Source organism: Rhopalosiphum padi, chromosome 4 (assembly GCF_020882245.1).
Source record: "Rhopalosiphum padi isolate XX-2018 chromosome 4, ASM2088224v1, whole genome shotgun sequence".
Classification (NCBI taxonomy): domain Eukaryota; kingdom Metazoa; phylum Arthropoda; class Insecta; order Hemiptera; family Aphididae; genus Rhopalosiphum; species Rhopalosiphum padi.
In genome coordinates, this window is record NC_083600.1 from 25693295 (window position 1) to 25713766 (window position 20472).

Consider the following 20472-nt stretch of genomic DNA (forward strand, 5'->3'; position numbering starts at 1 on the left):
ATAATTTTCTTTCTTGTAAATATACGATTAATTTTAATCAAAGAAATTGAAGTACTTGGAAGTCATAAAAAATGGAATAAAAGGCTATAAGAAAACTAAAAAAACATTTATACACCATAAAAATGCAAATAAACAATAATCATAATTCTGTGTATATTTCAATGAAAGCATTTTAAATACATGAATTATGTTAAAACGTTAGATAAACAATATAATATAAATTAAACAATTACTTTCATAATTATTGTTTAATGACTAAAACATTTTTTTTTAAATAATTTTTCAAATGTAATAGCTATTTAGTAAGTAAACTATTATTGTTACGAGTATAGTAATAATTCATTTCTCAATAAACACGTATTTATTTATACAGGCTACAGTTATTTATTACATTTTGCATTATTTACATATAAGTACTTATATTATTATTTTATTTATTTATAATCGAGTTATTTTTTATATAGAATTGAAACTTAAGTAATGGCACAGCAAAACATAAAATGTATAATAAGTAACTAACAAATAATTGTTTTCATGAGTATAATAATACTCATAAAGCGGCTCATAATAATAAATTATTTTTTAAAGAATAATATTATGTAAAATATTGAAAATTTATTTTATTTTATAAGAGAAGTAATTAAATATTTAAGTCTGAAAATGAAGACGACTTATATCTTGCACAAAGAACAATTAATTTAAGTATTTAATTGTGTCAGAGTTATTTGTGGATTGTAAGGAACGTTCTAAATCTAAACCAAAACCAATAGCAAAAAAAAAAAAAAAAAAAAAAATGAATAACAAGGGAAAAATCCATGAATTTTGAACGAATTGCAATGAAAAAAAGAAGCATATTTATGAGATCGGATAGTATTGTTAATTTGAACAAATATTAAAATAAAAGTAATACCTCGTTAGTGATGTTTTAGCTGTAGGCTTTGTTTTGTGGGGATTTCGTTTTAAATGAAAACTGCATTTGCAATTATTATACTGCAACTAAAATCGATTTTTTTTGAAAAAAAAAACGTCAGGATTCAAATGCTGAAATTCTTGGTTACTGTTCATTATATATTTCAAATGAGTAAATTCAATCATTCAAAGTGCATAATACTAAATTATATTAGTTAATTCGATTATAAATATTATTCAATTAAAAAATATATCTCTGAGCGTAACAATTAATATTGTAATAAAAAATTATGTCTCAACATGACTTTCTATAATAATATATTTGTATATTATTTTCTAATATAAATTACTGCATTTATTAAAAAAAATAAAAAAAATTGACTAACAGCTGTATAAAATTTCTTGAGATGTGCAAATAAATTAATTTTATCAATTTTTCATGAGTTTCATATTTTTAACATTGTATTATTGTAATATTATTTAAATAAGTACTTACTATTAGGTTTGGTTTTATAAAAGTCAGACAAGTATATAGTTAAAATATTTGGTGAAATTAGTGAGTCATAGCTCATCAGCAAATACAGAATCAAATAAATCTTACATATCTATGTTTTAAAAAACATAGTTTTTTAATAAATTTCGATTTAAAAAAAAAAATATATATATAAAAAAACAAAAAAAATTCCAAATCAGGAAATACATAATATAATAATTATATGATATATTATACAATTTGTAAATAAAATTTATACTTACAAGATGATAAATATAATTCAACTTTTAAGACTATCAATATGTTGTTATTTCAAATGCGTATTTTTAATTTTATTAATTTTTAAGCGTACTAATGCATATTAAGTGTTTTATTTTATGTTTTTGTTATATTTTATAATAACAAAGTCGATAGATAATGGATACCTGACTACATTTTTTATTTTTATTATATTTTAGGTATAATGTACATTAGTGTGCCGATATATATTAAGTGTATAGTCCTTAAAAAGTAGTTTGTTTATTTTATAAAAATGTATTATCACTAAAATAATACAAAAATACATTCTTTCTTGATAGTAAACCAAAAAATAATTATACCCGTGATAATCGATACATTTTGGGTAAAAATGAAATTATTATATTTTCTGCAGTTATGAAGAATATTACTGTAATTTTATCACTATACCATATTCTACCTCATTGCTGTATAGATGGGTAAGCTATATAAATAATGTATGACATTCACTTAAGACTCAAAGTTATCTTATAATCATTATTTATTACAAAAATTAAATTTCACGAGAAAGCAGTGTTCTTTACTCATTAGTTATTTTATTTTAAGACATCCAAAATTAAACGTACGATTATAAAAAATTCAATAATCATTCGGGAGGCTTTCGTGTCATGCTGTCGAAATGTACACTCTGAATTTATACAGTAATTGTTGGATAATAAATTAAGGGGCACGAATATCTCTTTTCAATGATTATAATCTTACTTAAATAAAATGTCGAATAAAAAAAAAATTATAACTGAGACAAGCAAAAGGTACCTAACAAAATCCGATTAGCGATTTTTATACGATATAATTATTAATAATGCACTATACGTTTACCCAAGGTGATTTACTAATAATTTGCTCACTTCCATTTTTATTTCAATAATGAATTTATTTAAATTTTTATCCGTAAGTTTACTTAATCATCATACTTTTAAATACTTAGATTTATTATAGGTGCAAATTAAGGAGTGTTCAGTGAGTACCAACCTATTTATTCAAGTGAAAATCGCTTTTTTTTCTAGAAAATGTCAATTAAACTACTTTTTGAAAGTGTTGATATTTTGAAATTCGAATAAGTAGTTTTTTAGTTATTTGACTCAGTGTATTAAGGATAACAGGTTTGGAAGATATATGGGTTGTGTAGTGATTATAAAATTATAGTTTTTCATCTATCAATATTTTATAATTTATAAAACTTATTAGAATATATAATAAATATTAAATCTAATACTATTTAATATCAAATATGTATTTAATATTGGTATAAAACCATTTTTAAGAATTATTATTCTTGTCCTAAGTGTAATATATATTTTAGTAACTCAAAATCACTATTTTTAACTCCGATTTTGAAATTATCTGATAACAAAATTTATAAAAAAATGTAGTGATTATCATTAGAAATATGTAGGTTTTATTACTACAAGATACTCCTTATTAAGGCTTAAACAATATAGTAAATACCAATAAGCAATTGGAAATATGGCCCTTAAATAAACTATACAATTTTAAAAATCAGAAGTCGTGTAAATTAGTTATTAAAAAAATAATAATATATTTGTACATGCTGGTGAATTACACGGTTTAACATATTATTATGATTAATCAATGATATGTAATAGAACAACAATATTCATACTTTTATAGATCTTGAACCCCTGATGAAATACTTTTAGATTTCACACTTTCCTTACAATCTTTATTCTTTCAAATATATATATATATATATATATTAAATATCACACATTACCTATGTGTCTTGGCTGAAACTACCGATAGAACCCCTGCGAACCACCAATAGACCGCGGATTACACTTTAAGAGCCGCTATCATAAAATATATATCTACCACAGTCGTACTTTACCTTGAAATTGTGTAAATCTTGTACCACGCAGGTGAGCAGGGCGTCTTTGCCCACGATAACAGTCACGTTTGGTACCGGTTCTGGGAACCACGGTCGTCGGGAGTCTGAAACGATAAAAATATACATGGTACGGTTAAAATAGGAACTTATAAAATTGTGGTTTCGAAAAACTCAATAAAAAATCTGGTAAAATCGAGATTTTGGACGGTACGGGATTCGGCGTGAAGCAACTTTAATTAGCTAATAGAGACCACGCGTGCGTGTATATAGCACCGAAGTACCCATCTAAAATAGGTGTGCGTTACTATAAAATCGCTTTATAGATACAGTTGGATATAGATATATGCGGACCACACGGTTATTAACACGGACCATACTCTCGTGTTAACGGTGGTTTTGGGATGGGTAACGTGTATAGATAGTGGGCGGCACTATATAATACGTATACGTGTGGCAATACCACAACCTAGGTATACACGCGTGTGTCCGGTGGATGGGTTAGCGCGTGGGAGTCGGCGTCTTTATTTTATTTCCCAGACGCCAGCTTAGTGTCCGAAATAAAAATACGTGTTCTAACGATCATTATAATACATTCAACATTGTTATATAGTCATTAATTATTATTCTTATCGCTGTGTTGGGATAATTGGTGTATCGAATAGTGCTTCCTACGAGACCGATTTAAAATCCTCGCGACGAGTCCGTGACGCTAAGATTGAGTCACAGCAGCCTCGCGTGTTTCTAGTTTCATGATTCTGTCCGTAAATGGGTTTTCCGTTTTCCATACCGAAGTCGAAATAATGATTTATAACCTTACCTAGATAGTACGTACTGTATATTATAAATTTTAGTGCGTAAAAAATTATTATTTTACGTTTTGCACATTATTTTTGCAGTGATCAGACGTACACGAATCGTTCCCTCGATCGTAAAAATAAAAATAAATAAACAAATACAGAATACAGTAAACGTTAAGATTCATCGTGATGTATACACATTGTATTGTTTTATAATATATATATATATATATATAACGGAGTTAGGTCTATAACGGGGCGATTCTGATTTGCACACAGATTCGACCTAAACAAACAGTTTTATTATTAAAATATTTGTTGCTCTTGGTGGTTCATAATTTAGTTGACATGGGTTTATTTAATGATAAGTACCTAACCGATTTAAAATGTAGAAACATAATAATAGTTGTGTACGGCAGTCGGCAAGGTATATTTGTCTTCTAAAAATCATAATACTATACTGTGGAACGTGAACATAATTTTTATAAATTTGAATGGTACACATAACTTTGGATAATAGAAAAACGTATAAAACGTATAAAATAGTAAGTATAAAATTCATTACACAATCGAGTTGTTAATTCTATAATAGTACGTGTTCACGCGCGAGTTTTGGATTTTAAATGGACAATTATAAAATATGCGCGAACTATTCCTTCGTATCATAGCTGTCACTCCTTACTTCCTTACTTCTAAAATTGTATATACCCCTATCCGCTGTAAGAACTATTCCTAAGAAACTCCTGTCGTCTCAAAAGAAATTATTGGAACGGCATATTACAGTAGAAGCAATAATTACTCTTTTATTCAATAACCCATTCAGGGCCTAAAACTGTGTGCAGTAGCGAATTTAAAAGTGTGTAGCATGTTTTTTGGCTTTTATAAATTTTTATTTGATTAATTTTAATAATATATTTCTATAATATTCAATATTGATTATTGAAAATTACTAAATTGCATGTATTCATTTAAAATTGGTCCATTTCCATAGCCCCACCACAATGGAAATTCTCAATTTTTTTTTTTCATTCGATTGTGCTGCGTTAGTGTTCTACTTGGCTTCTATGTTAACACCGTCTGCCGATAACGACATTTTACCGCATGACGTCAGGATGTTGTGGTACTAATCTACGTTAGCAGAACTGTTGTATAACTGTCGCAGTCACAATGCTAACTATATTATCAAAGATAATATGGCATATGAATATAATCTGTGATATAGACATAGCCGATATAGGTCATTAGAGAATAATGTTCATGATATAGGTATATAAAAATGATTAAGACTGCCAATACCAGATAGCTGACAAATAGGGTTGTGAATTTGTAGCAAAGTGCATTTTTTTTTGTTAATAATTGTGAAACGTAGCTTTGTAAGCATATAATTTGAATTATGTAACAACAAATCCATTTACCAAACATTTATTTTGCATTTTTTTAAGTTGTTAATTTCTTAGATATTTTTTTTTGATTTTTTTGGTCATATTTTTTTTTTTTAATTCATTTTTTGGTACCCATCTGAACCCATCTACAAAATTTAAAATCTAATAGAAAAAAAGTATATTTGTTGTATCTATAAATCAATTAATGTACATATCGTATAATATTATACGTAGCTATTTAAAATGATATATTGCCGTCCTGATACCACTGATTTCTTTAATGACATTCATACACGTTCATAGTTAGGTGTTTCCGTGACTTGGAGATGCAAACTGCTATAATACTGCATAACATATATCATTTATTTATATCATACTCGATTCACGAGTCTTTAATATTATGGGTCAGATCTAGAAGGTCTTTTAGAAAATCAATATCACATATTATCTACAAACTAGAATTACAATTTAATTATTAATTAAATATACACGTTTTATTCGCAACTATCCAGGCAAATATTTTAGTCTAGCAAACAAATTTTACGAGTTATAAACGAATGTAAACATAAATGTTTTATATAATGTTATAATGAATGTTATACTAACAAAAATAATAATATGTACCTACAAAAAATACACATAATATTATGTTTTATAATGCAATTGTCTTGGCATTTTTTGGTGATGTTTTCACGTGCTTAGGTTGGTTATTTTATGTAACATCTAAAACTATATTATTATAATGATGTTATACGGTTACAAACTTGGAAAAAAATCATCGAATGACGAACTGTCGTAATGCTTTTACGATCTGCCATAAGTATAATATATAACATACACGCGCGAAAAAAGATAATGTGCGAGGCAAACAAAATAATAATGTCGTCGCGAGAATAGTGTACTCATAATATACGTTTCGATGATAAAAATATATAATGTGTTACATTATGTATAGTAATAGTATACATTATGACTAACGGTGAATAAATATTTATTAAAACAATTCAAATACACATGGGTACATATACCTGCGCGTATTTAATTACAATTATCTTTTGCAGAAAACAGGAAAAATAGACGGCGGTGGAGTCTTCGCGTCGTCTTGTCGACATGACGTAGTCACCTATTAGCAGTCGTAACAAATCAACACGCGTAATCATATTATTTCGGATACACTGCAACACCATCGCGGTGGGCGTTCGAAAAACGGTTATCGACAATCAACGGACAACGAATAATCGTCGAATAAAATATAATAATACAAAACGACGACGCGTAATATTCCGCGAACTCTTGTGGGCGGAAGAAAAATAACAATGATATAAAAAAATAGTGGAAAGGACAAAGTTTTGGCGCGCATTTTAACGTCTTAATTATAATATGGTCTCGGCCGTGTACGCGGCCGGCTTTAACGGTTTCTCGGGGGGTCCATTAGTCGGGTAACTTTTACTCGACAGTTTGTACAAATAACGGACGTGGCGGTGGCGCGTGGTCAAAACGGCTTTTTCAGATGACCTAATTTTCGCCGTTTTATTTATTTTTTTTGTCGTACCCTTGTCTAAATAAAAACAAGTCTATCGCCTCAAACTTTTCTCGCTCCTTTTACTAGTCTCACGGTAAATAACTCTTCCCGCCCAAAATAATCGTCACTATTCCCGGTCGCACCTCGCGGCAAACGTCATCGATAAAAGTATTCTCGCGCGTTCACACATCACACGCACGCGAGATATTATACAACTATTACGACTTCGAATCGTGTCTTAAATTACCCATAATAATAACAAGGACACGTGTAACAATTAGCCCACCTTCCACACACGTACACACAGGTGTTGCAGGTATTTTTTTTATGCGTACGACGCGTGCATTGTAATATGATACACTTTTCCATTTATATAATATAATATGCTTTGCTTTAGTACGACAAATTCCATACCTTTTGACAATAAAAATAAATGCATAAGCGTTGGAAGTTATCATACGTTGGACATTTTCCATTTTCGTAGGTACCAAACGACTATTGCATCTACTCAAGGATGACACCTCTTGCTACTACATATTATGTTAGGTATTCTACAACACAACGTCGAATTATCGTTTTACCTACAACTGTAGTTATTATATTATTGTAGCAGCTTTGGGCTTTGTCGTACACATTTTTAACATTACCTTAAAGGTGAATCATAAATACCTATACATGAAGAAATAGACAAAAGTGTATGAATACTTTATTTATAATATATACATTATATATATATGCACGATAATAAAATTATCCTAGCCGTACGACGAATTCGGCGCACAACATCCGAATACATATCTCGATTATTACCATGTATTGAATATGGGTATCGTAAGAAACAAAAATACTTATATTATTATTATATTTTCAACGATTCGTCACAAAAATGCTCGTGTGTGTAATATGTGGAGAGTGTGACCATGACGACTATAAAGGGAAACAGACAACAGTATAATAATATAATAATATTATATACGTGGTTTTAATACGGGTTCCAAGATAATTTAACGCTGCCGTTGTTGTGACGTGAATAAGGTTGTGTATGTAATTTTTTTACCGGCAGGCATATATTGTTTATTTTTCTACTATAGAATTGTTTGTTTTTCATTTAATATAAACTTATATAAGCTTTTAACATGTATAGATAAAAAAATAAAAACAATATCAATACAAATAATAATAATAACAGTATACAAAAGAAATGAAAAGTTGGCAGGTATTCGCTATATAATACCTACGTGTTATCGGAATTTTTTGACAATTATTGTATTCGTGAAATTATGACGTTTTCTAAATACTTTAATCTCTGAAGTTTAGGGTTACAATAAGAAATAGGAAAAAATAATGGTTTAGTTGAGGTTTTTACATTTTCTAATAGGTAGTTTATTAAGTAAATAATATTAAAGTGATGTTATACATTTTTTTGTTGCAATTGTTGTGATCACATACAATCTTAAATGTCTGAGGTTAAAGATAATTTATATATAAGCTATACGTATAAATAATTTTTCATACATTTTACGAATCTTATAATTAAAAAAAAAAAAATATTATTCTGATAAATTAAAAAATACAATATATTTTCATATTTTTCATTATTGAAGCTTTATGAAAAATTTCAGTTGACCCCGTCTCCGTGTTGACATAACAATTTGAAAATACCATGTAAGATAATTTATATTTTCCATAAAAAATTAACTTATGTAATTTGTAAATATTATAACCACTGAAAAATGAATATCTAAAAAACATGACTAAGTATATAAAATAAGGAATAAATACTTGAAAATTAGGTACTGGATCTGGTTTTTACGAATCATTAGGGCACCCAAAATTTCACGTTGGATGACAGACGTGGCTATAAATATTATTTCAAAGACAAATTATGTAATACCTAATTAAATTTTAAGTATTGTAAAAAATTTAAAATAGCAACTTATTAACATAAATACACAACGTATTAACTTTAAGTTTTTGGTAATAGGTTAATTTACTCTAAGTCTAAAGCTAACGACTAAAGTTTGTTCTACTGAACACGCATTTGCTAATTCACGTGAGAGAGGTAGAAAACAATATTAGTCCGCTGATAGCCTCTTATATGATTTTGTTTTTCAAACAGCCAATGATATTACTTTTGAATATAAATGGAAAATTCTAGTATAGTTTATAACAATAACTAATATTCAATAAAACTACTTAATTTGATAATTAGCTAAGTTAAGCAGTAAAAAAAAGTGTCAACTGGTTTATGTTCATTTTTTATGATATTATTATGTTGCGTAATAGTAAAGAAACTATCAAAGCGTAGCTTATGCGATTTTCGTATGGTACTACGTGTAAAATGTGTTTTGGCTTTTTACAGTGTCACAACGTAGATATAATATGAGGCTGAGCGCCATTTGCAGGGTGAAAAAAATAACATTTATGTAGTCTTATCTGCAGTGTTCCAAATACTTTTATTCGATACATGTAACAGGGAATTTTAATATATCATGTACATTTTAAAACGATATGAATCTTGAATATTGATTCTTTTCATTTATCAGTTACTGTACGTTTGTTTGACAAAAGTAATTGTAAATTCGAGTCATTTACCGTTTAAAATATTGTTCACGTTTTATTTTCACGGTTTACAATATTACTGTTTTATTATCGTATATAATATTATAATAATATACGTATATATATTTTTTTTATAATGATAGTTCTTAACATAGCGTTGAGGTTATAGTTACTATCTATTTGTAATACGCCCTTATTGTGCTTTTATATACACAGACGGTATATATACGTGTCAAATTATTATCTATAGGTATAATATTTTTATCAGAATTTCTTGACAAAAAAAGTTTTCTGTTGAGGAAATTAGTGTATTTTAATATTATTTTAACTATTTTTTATGTATCAGTTACCCATACATTCTGTAACTAATCGTATAATTAATGAGAGCACGACAGTAGTTACTAATATGGTTAGAGGTAATATTAGAGTAAAGAAATTATTATTGAGTTCCCCGTGGCCAAAAGTAATGATTAATAGTATTAAATACGACGCGATGACTGCGAAATTGTATATTATCCTTACCATATGTAGAAAATAAATTCAACTTATCAACTTGAAAATACATATAAAATAAAAGTCATAACACTCGTTTGAAATTTGTAAAGCATAATTTTCAAATTGTTGATCCTTGCGGGCTTAGATACATCAGGAGGTCGTCCGATAAACCACCAATGTGTGAAGTGCCTATGCTCAAAAACTCGGTTCAGACGGCTCGTTATACGTGCAAACACGATTAATCTCGCCGGAGAAAAACCCACTGTTTATAAGGGATTTATGTATAATAAATAATTTTTCCACGTAGGTTCTTGTACTGTAGTCATGTAATAGTTGCGTGCGCGTACAACTAATCTATACGCTTTTACATAGTGAGAGATAAACATATGTTGTGGCCAATAAAACTATTATTGTAAGGACCTATGTCCTATATCTTTATTTATAAGTTATAACATTATAAAAAGTTTTTTTTAGATTAACAATATTATTGATGTTTCATATTTTTATAAAATTTAAATATCATTATGAACATAAATTAAATGAAAACACGAACCTATCGGATATTTTCAAAGTTTGAATAATAATAATGCACAAAACAAGATAATTAAAATATTGGATATAAATAATACATATATAAATATGCAATATTATATAATATAGTATATACTATATAATATTATATACTTATAGTGAATTATAATTTATGAATGTATTTTTATATCAAGTTACTTTAAATTGTCAGTAAGATTATTTTTTATTGGTAGGTACCAAAAATTTTAAAAATTTCAATATATAATTTTTACTTAACTACTTGTACATGGTTTAACTTAATATAATTTTAATTTATTATGTATTATTTAACTTAAAGTCTTAATTTCTTATGTGACGACATATTGACATAAATAATATAATAATTAATAGCAAAGCTGATATGATAATTAATGATTTACGATGAATATATGATTAGTTTATCGGTAAACTATCGTTATACATAGAGATATGTAATTTATGTAGATATTACAAACATTTTTCAGAGAAATATTATCTTTATATTTTTTTTTCTTACTATCACAAGACTTAGTTAATTTTGTTCAATATTCAAGTTTCTGCCATTTTATTTGATATACGGGTAAATTGATGAAAACTTTTTCAGTGCAGATTGATAATTAAAAAATTAAATATAATAATGCTTTTTTTCGAGCGGGTACAATCAAGTGAACAAAAATTTACTGTGTCTCAGAAAAAAATAAATCATAGTATAAGATAATTTTTTTAGGTATAGACTTATAATTGATAATAAGATATTGTTTCTCAAATTGAGACATAATGTATAAAGTTGATGAAATTTGATTGAAAAATAAAAATACAAATGATTTAGCAGTTTTTTTTTATCCTTGATCGAAGAGCAAATTTTTCTCGCTAATTTTTAACGTTTAGCTCTGTATTCGATGAAACAACAAATATAATTGGTTTTAAGCTGACTCTAATATAATATCATAATGGACCTTTAAACATTTCAGTAAAATCCAATACATTGAAACATCCGTATTTTTTTTTTTACTACGATTAGCGAAACAAAAATAACTCAAAAATAATACCTTTGATGGGATTATCAGTTTGTTAATGCTAGATAAAATATATTGTACTTATTGCACCTTTACGCTTCTTAAATAATTACTACGATTCCGTGAATTTTTGGTGAGAATCATAAAAACAAATACATAATAATAATATGTAGTAATTAGTCATTAGTTTAATTAACCCGTATATATCAATTTGATATTTAGTTGAAGTAATTAAGTTAAATAATTTAATAATTTAGTAATTTAGTAATTTAGTTATTTATATCTATATATTTTGATTTTTAGAAAATGTTTGTACAGTTGTTTTAGATATTATGTTTTATAGAATGTAAAAATAACTGCAACTTAAAATATGTAGAAAATACATTTTTTAAATTTAAAGTGACGGAAAAGATATTCTTTCTTGCATGATATTTTTTCATCACTTGTTATTTTTTCCCTGTAATTTTTATCTATGGTATTTTACCGGAAGCTATCTAACAAAATCCAGGCTAACTATATTCTTCGAAAAATTGACATAAATAAAAGATAAATTACGTTTTGTAACAATACTTACATGTATCCAATAAAATTATTCCCAAATACAATAATACATTTATCAATATGTTAACAAATAAAATTATACTTGTATTAAATTAATATGAAACTCGAAGATTGCAAATAAAAATATTAACTGTTTAAATATAAATAATTGTATATTAGTTAATAGTTATACATACAATTTGTCCTATTATTCTTTTAAAAACAAATAAAGTGTACACAAATTTTGTTTGTCAATAAGCATTTTTAACAGATTGCAAAACTATAAATCATTAGCTATCATAGAAATGTCTATGATATATATGATATATATAGGATACAAATATTAGATTACATTGTTTTATCAATGTACTGAAAGTCTGATTATTATGGTTTGGTATTGAAAAACAAAACATGACCAACAAAAAAGGTTACACAAACTATACACATATTATTTTAATCAGAAAAATCACTATCATAAATTGTTTCTCCATTAATTTTCATTAACTTTCTCGAGGTACTTATATTAAATCGTCAGATTCATTTATACGTCAGAATTTATTTAGTTAGATAGTTAACATTTGAGGGAAAACTATATAAGCTTCTAACATCACTTTTACAAAACTACCTTATGTTCCCGTGTAAAATAACTTTAATTTCAAAAGTTTCAGACACGTTGCTTATTTTTTTTTTCAACAAATATAATATTATTGTAGTTAAATGTTTTCATAAGAAATGTTTCTTTTATTCAAAAAATGTCGTACTTGACGAACAAAACAGTTTTACGAATATTGCATAAAATGTAATTACAGAGTGAAAAAGAGGGAAAGAGATAGAGTGGTGAAAAAACGTAAGCATAGTAGGTAAAACGTAAAAGAAACGTTTCTTCAAAAATAACATTTAAAATCTGTGTATCGTAAAGCGGGGTCACATGGTCGAACGTCTTATTTTCACTGTTGCCAAGAGCGATTTTATTTTTATGTTTTCGGCCCGCAGGTTTTGTCGTATAGGTGTAGCTATCAGATTTGTTGATATTATATTTTTAACAATTTGCCTTTTGTGCTTACTAGCTGGGAGTATAATATTTTTACAAAATCAAAATATCAGATTAATGTTTGGTTACCCATTGTTTTGCTGGCCATATTTTAATGCACATGAAGCGTTATATTGTGTATTATGCGCGTACCACAGAAATATGAAATAAATAACTTGGTATTTTGTTTCGTATTATATAGGTCTTATTTTTTTTAAAACAATTTTATAGTCAGTAATTAACAACTCCCATAAAATATTCATTATTACTTCAAGAGTATTCATGTATACTATATTTCAAACAATATTTTTTAATTTATATTGTTAGCTATAATAGAAGTTATATGCTTACAGTTGTAAAACAGTATAGTTCTTTACTATAATTTTGTTTAACTATTTAAAAAATCACTGAATTACGAATGTATATACGACTGACACTTAATCGATTATATGATGATCTATAATTGTGTTAAAAATTAAACCTTAAAATATTTTGTCTAACTAAAAATGTTTTATTGCAGGTGTAATTAATTTATCCAACTATATAACAATATTAGTAATTTTTTTGGTAATATATTATTGTATTCCTGTACCACAATCATTTAAATAAAAACAGAACAATAAAAATAAAAAAAAATAGTTTAAAAAAATTACGTAGTATTGATGATTGATACAAATTGAACGGCATTATATTCCATGTACATCAAATATATATATTGACATATTGTATATTGTATATACATATATTATTTAAATATTATTTACGCATACAGCTGTCTATACAATGTACGAACGCGCACGCTGAACTTTAACTCGCCACTGAAGTAAACCGATGAGAACAAATGGCACTTATAATGCATATATCTATTGATAAGCAGGATTGTCGTTTGCGCTACACACACATTATTATACATTTATATTATTATGAATATTACGAATGCATTTATCACTCGTCTGGAAAGTTTATGTACCGGTGGAAGATTGGTAAGTACCTACCTATTATTATAAATTATAATACATCTCTCGTTTGGATCGAGATCAAAGTTTTAATTGGTTCGTCATTTTTACTTTAAGTGTCGTGTATATCAGTATAACTGTAAACCACACACATTCAAATCATAGGTATGACGACGGCTGACGAATAACAACGCATAGAGGGTAGTGCATTATAATATGATATAATATAGGTATAATATCATACAAATATACGTATTATATGTTTGGTTAAATGTACATAGATAAACAACCAAGTTATATTTATAATTAATTGTATAATGACTAGGATTCGAGAATTAAAGAAGTTAAAATATGCAAAATATGCACGCAAACAATTGTAAAATGTGTATAAAAATAATATAAATTTAAAAAAAAAATAATCTCAGGTTGTTAGTAATACGCATAAAAACATATAGAAAATTATAGAAAAATAAATTTATAATTTTTTTAAATATGTGGCAAAAAATTGGTTGATATCTTATTGAAATGAAATAAAAGTTAAAAAAAAATACCTACTAACTGTAAAATGTCAATACAACACAACAAATTTATTGACGAATAATCAATAAATACATTTACGATAAGTAAAGTTGATAACGATGATAACGTATCAACAAGAAGATAGTACTTATTTAGGTTTTTTAGCATGATTTGATTATATTTATATATTGCACCGGTGTCGTCCATATTCGACTGTGACAATAACAATAGTCAATAATAAATACCTACGTAAAATAAAATTGAGTGTTATATTAAATATTATTTAAAATACGTAGATAAAAAAAAAATCAAATTTTTTTGAAAATATCATGATGTGTAAGAAAATCAATGAAATGTTCACTTATTCACTAAAATTGACAAAATATGCAAAATGTGTATTTTAAATTATTTTTGATTTTTAAATTCACCATCGTATTATAGTTCGGATTTTTAGCTTATTCTGATATAAATTGAAAGTGTATTATGTACATAGAACAATATGCAACGACAATACACTATATTGAGTCTATGACTGACGAGTCCTATTAATGACTAACAATAAATTGTAAAACATTTATATTCATTATACGATTAATCGTGTTTCTCCCAGAGCTATTATAAATAGATTTCTTTTGAATTTGTTTTAAATTTAAAAACTATTCATATACAGCTATGGATTCCCAATAATATAAGTTATAAAACATAATTTTGTTTAATATTTCAAGATTAATAATATTATATAAATATATAATAGATATTATGGTTATATATATTAATATTAAATATAACTATTAATAAAAACAAAATAAATAGGTAAGTTATTTTAGATGAAGCAATATTTGCTAATTTAAGAATTAATATTTACAATGGAATTTATATAATGAAGAAAAAGAGGTAGTCCTCATTTGATAATTTCATTAATTTATTAATTGGTTCGTTTTGGCGCTATAAGTTCTATGGTTAGTAGTACACTAGTACGCGAAGGAATTTTAAAATTAATAAAGCTTAGAAGTGAGCGAGACTAAATAGTAGATGTAATGAGTATTTTTTAAAGAAGATAATGTTATAGAAATAACAACGATCGGCTAAAGAAGATAATTTGAACATTTTGAGCAAAGGTAATTTACAAGGTAAGTAATCATGAGAGAGGCAATTATAAATCTAATATGGACATTTATCGTGAAAATTGCATTGTAAAAGCTAATAATTAACTTACTATCAAAACATTTTATTTCGTTTTTAAATACCTAGGCGGTTAAAAAAAAACTGTGTAACTGTGTAGACTTCGAATAATGTAAAATAAAAGTTACAATCGAGAAATCAATACCTTAATTTGATCAAATACTAGTATAATAAATATAAGAAATATTATTTTTTCAATCGGATACAATTAAGTATAACGAACACAATATCATCATTATTATTTTTTGATATACAACAGAATCTATTTGACCTTACTTTTATAAAAAGCAAATTAACGTTAATTAATGTAATTAATACTGTTACGTTATTCTATACAAATTTAAAAATAAAGACTTTTATAAAAGTGAATTTTATATTTATAATCGAGTTGAACATTATTATTTAATATTTAAATTGAACTCCAAAATCAATGTTTCGTAAAATTCCTTAAGATTTAAAAAATATTATAATTGATTACAATAATAATAATTCAAAAAAATATTACGAATTATTATTACATGGCTTATATGGAATACTAAATATTAAAAGCGTCAAATAATAATGATTGAATCTGAATGCACTGAATTATTTAAAAAATAAATTATTTTTTTATTTCTCAAGATAAAGTTTGAAACTATATTGTTATAAATTAGAATACCTTTGTGTAATGTATATTATTTAATTATTACGTGAAGTTTGTTATTTAATGCAAGTGCAGTTCACTGAAACGCAACAATTTGTACGATGCTGATTCCATAACATATTTCGTTTAAGAAGTTAAATTTGAATTTAATTGGAAAATCCATGTAATACGTACTCTGAGAGGTTTTATGATGTAATATAATATCACAATAAAATTATATTATTATTAATATTATTACATGATTCACACGAAAATGAATAGAAGTAATAACAATAATATTATTTTTTTGCGAGACAACGTGCTCGTATTGAACATAGTTTACAGACATTTTAATGAGCTTGTAAATTTTGATCTGCAAGACTCATTCGATTTAACCTTATCACTTTGACACTCCTCGTTAATCACTCTATCTGCGCATAATCAGTTGGTGTCCATCAATGGCCTCGCTTCAAGAATATGTCCATGTAATATAATTCTTGTATTATAATTATTATGAATGTTTTAAATTTTTAATATTATTTACTTTTATAACACAGACAAATAGTCTTGTTGATATTATATTATTTTCATTGGATTTCGTCGACTGGAGACGGGTAGCTCGGCGCAATGCATATTACACGCGCTTAGATCAAATGTCGTTTATCGCGCTTTATTATACCTTGTAGATATTTATTCATTTTTACGAAATAATAGAATTATTAAGATTTGCCTTTTTATCTGTTAATTACTTGTCAAGTTGACAAAATGTTATTAACTATTATATCGTGTGGATAATTACAATAACAACAATATGTCATGTAATAAATTATAATAATTGTCATCAAAACAATATAATTCTTGATAAATAAAAGACACGGTTATTTAATCGGATGGAATACATATCTATAGTATCTATAACCTATATTTATAATATCATTCGTGTTCTACACTCTAACTTCCAATGCAATAAATCAAAATTAATTGAATTAAACTAATAGACTACAACTACCTTTAAGTGCGCTTAAAATTTAAAAATATACACCTTATATAATAACAATATTATTATAATTTGATTTACAATTATAATACATTTTGTCAGAAATTATGTACTGAAAACATTTTTGTGACATTTTCCTTCTTACATGTATATAAACGTTTTCTAGAAATTTGAATTCAAAGTTATGTGTATAAAATACCTATACTATAAGTTTTTCTAAATAGTATTATTTTTTACATGTGTGGTACATTTGCTTTTAGGATGACAGCAATAAATATACAAGTATCTACATATACGTACATACAAACAAATGTATAACGATAATAATAACAATTCATTTCTTTAATCTTATTATAGGTACAATATTTTTTTTTATTACATACTATTATAATAAATTAATATCATATTATAGATTAGGTAATATAATAGTTTTGCTAACATTACATTTAAGAAAAAAAAATCCTTTTAATCTATTTAAAGTAATCGTTTATGTTTTATTGAAAATAATTAGGAGTTTTCTGTATTTTTCTTATGGTCGATTTAATATATAAATTAAAAGTAGTTAATTAAGTAAAAAGTACGTATTGTAGTGTATTACACTGTAATAAATGTCACAACAAAAAATGAAATACAACAATGTGTATGTATAGGTAGGTATGGCATAAATATTATTTCATGTCTATGTTGTAAAAAATAAGTAAACTATATTTATATAGCACTACAGTGGTCAGTGGTCTTTATAATAGTGATTTAAAACACAAAATCCAATTGTCAATAATAGAAAAATACGGTCAAAGCAGAAATAAAAAGAAATATAGTTATGGCCATTGGTGGTTGTGTTTGAGTCTTATAGACCACTGACAGAGTTTTTACGGAAATGTCCGAGTGGACACACGGGGTCAAACATAAATCGTGATGTTCATATAAAGCCACTACACACGATCGCTGATGAACACAATATAATAATATTTTCAGAGATAAATTCATTTAGTTATTGCAGTGTATTGAAATGCTTGATATAATTTTCTACTACATTAGTATTATCTTGTGTAATAAGATGTATTATGTATGTGTATATATAACATTTTAATTTATTAATATTCTGTAAAATTGAACGATTCAAATAATCTATTTATGTGGTATAATACTACGATGGACACTAAAAATTTTCAACTTGGACGAGTGAAAAGGGTTTAGTCATAGATAATTTAGAAGTATTTTAATCTTATCTTATAATATTAGCAACACTACATTTTATAAATTGTTATTTATATATTTATATAATGATGTGCGAAACATGAAGTGTCAACCTATCAATCCGACATATTATAATGATTGACTTTTCTTCAATTCATCAAGTCTTCAACGAAGGCAATGCCAAAGTCATTTGTACCTTTTTCCGTTAAATTAGTATATTTAAAAAATTTTAATACACTATAATACCTAATGTACAGATGTAATGTATAAACTATATATCTAATATAATAGTTATATACTATATTTATTTGTTTAATTTAAGTAAGCTAATTACTATTGTTGTTGAAGCCTTTACATTCAATAATAATAAAAAAAATACTAATAATGACACAACAATTAACCGGCCGGCGAGTTTTATTCATTTGTTCGTTGATATGAGCACATACAATACATAAATACGTAACGATATTTACATTTAATGTTGTACAATATTATAATAATATATAAAACATACAAATATATACCACTATAAGATTCTGGCCGGTTTCTTGTGCACCAATGTTATATTTTGGTAAACATAATAAATATTGATTATAGTGATTATACTATATTCATTGTATAAAATATATCATTTTATTTTTTTTTCTCAGTATAATACGTAATTATACACCATAATAATAATTTTTTTTAACTAAAATCATTTGTAGATACTTTCAGTAATTTCTGAAATATAGTTTTAAGAGTGCTTTTAAAATTGTTGGGAGAAACCCGTATAGCTCTAACCCCTTATGTTTGTACCTATTATGCTATGATCAGTGACCACAGGTACTTTATCATAACGATGTAAAGAAAATTGAAATTTTTACTTTAAGGATGTATTTTATGAATTAACGATAAAATTATGGTACAGAGTACAGACTAAACAGGCTACGGCTACATATTATATTATGCAATATATGCATTTTTATAATTTATGTTTAATTGTTATTATAGCACGTATAACGTTTATTTTACTCTGGTAGGTATAACTTTATTATTAACTAATAAGAAATAACCAACAACATAAATACGTGGTGTATTAATAAAACCATCTTAAATCGTATTTAAAATATTAATTTGCATTTTGTATTTGTTTATAGCTATATAATATATTGCTATATAATGAAAACATTTTTTTAAATATTTAATCACTTCGTCGGAATTGAATGATATATTTAATATTTACGTTCAATGAATAAACAATGTTTTCCCGACTGTAAGTAATTAAAATGTAGGGACGATTCATTTTTTAATTAGTAGTGTATTCACAAATAGTTGGATTAATCTAGAACAATTTTTTTTTTTAATGGATTATCATGTGTAAAGTAAATATAAATTGTTATCCATTCGCTGCAGTGAATTATATTACCTTTATTCTTTCATCCAACAACTACTTTTTGATTCTCTCGTATCGAACTTTAAACTGGGATTCTATACTACATTGTTAACTACTTTATATATTTATGTTATATTAGAATATTATTTTATCGTCTTCGTACATTGTATAATATACAATAAA

General features: G+C 26.0%; 1 protein-coding gene across 1 annotated transcript in view; it reads right to left on the reverse strand.

The window, feature by feature from the left end:
* The window catches only part of LOC132929151 (lachesin-like), an 82851-nt gene that overhangs the window by 40404 nt on the left and 21975 nt on the right, over nt 1-20472 (reverse strand). Inside the window, exon 2 of the mRNA XM_060994282.1 lies at nt 3549-3652. Coding sequence (XP_060850265.1) covers nt 3549-3652 — 104 coding nt within the window. The remainder of the gene's footprint in view (nt 1-3548; nt 3653-20472) is intronic.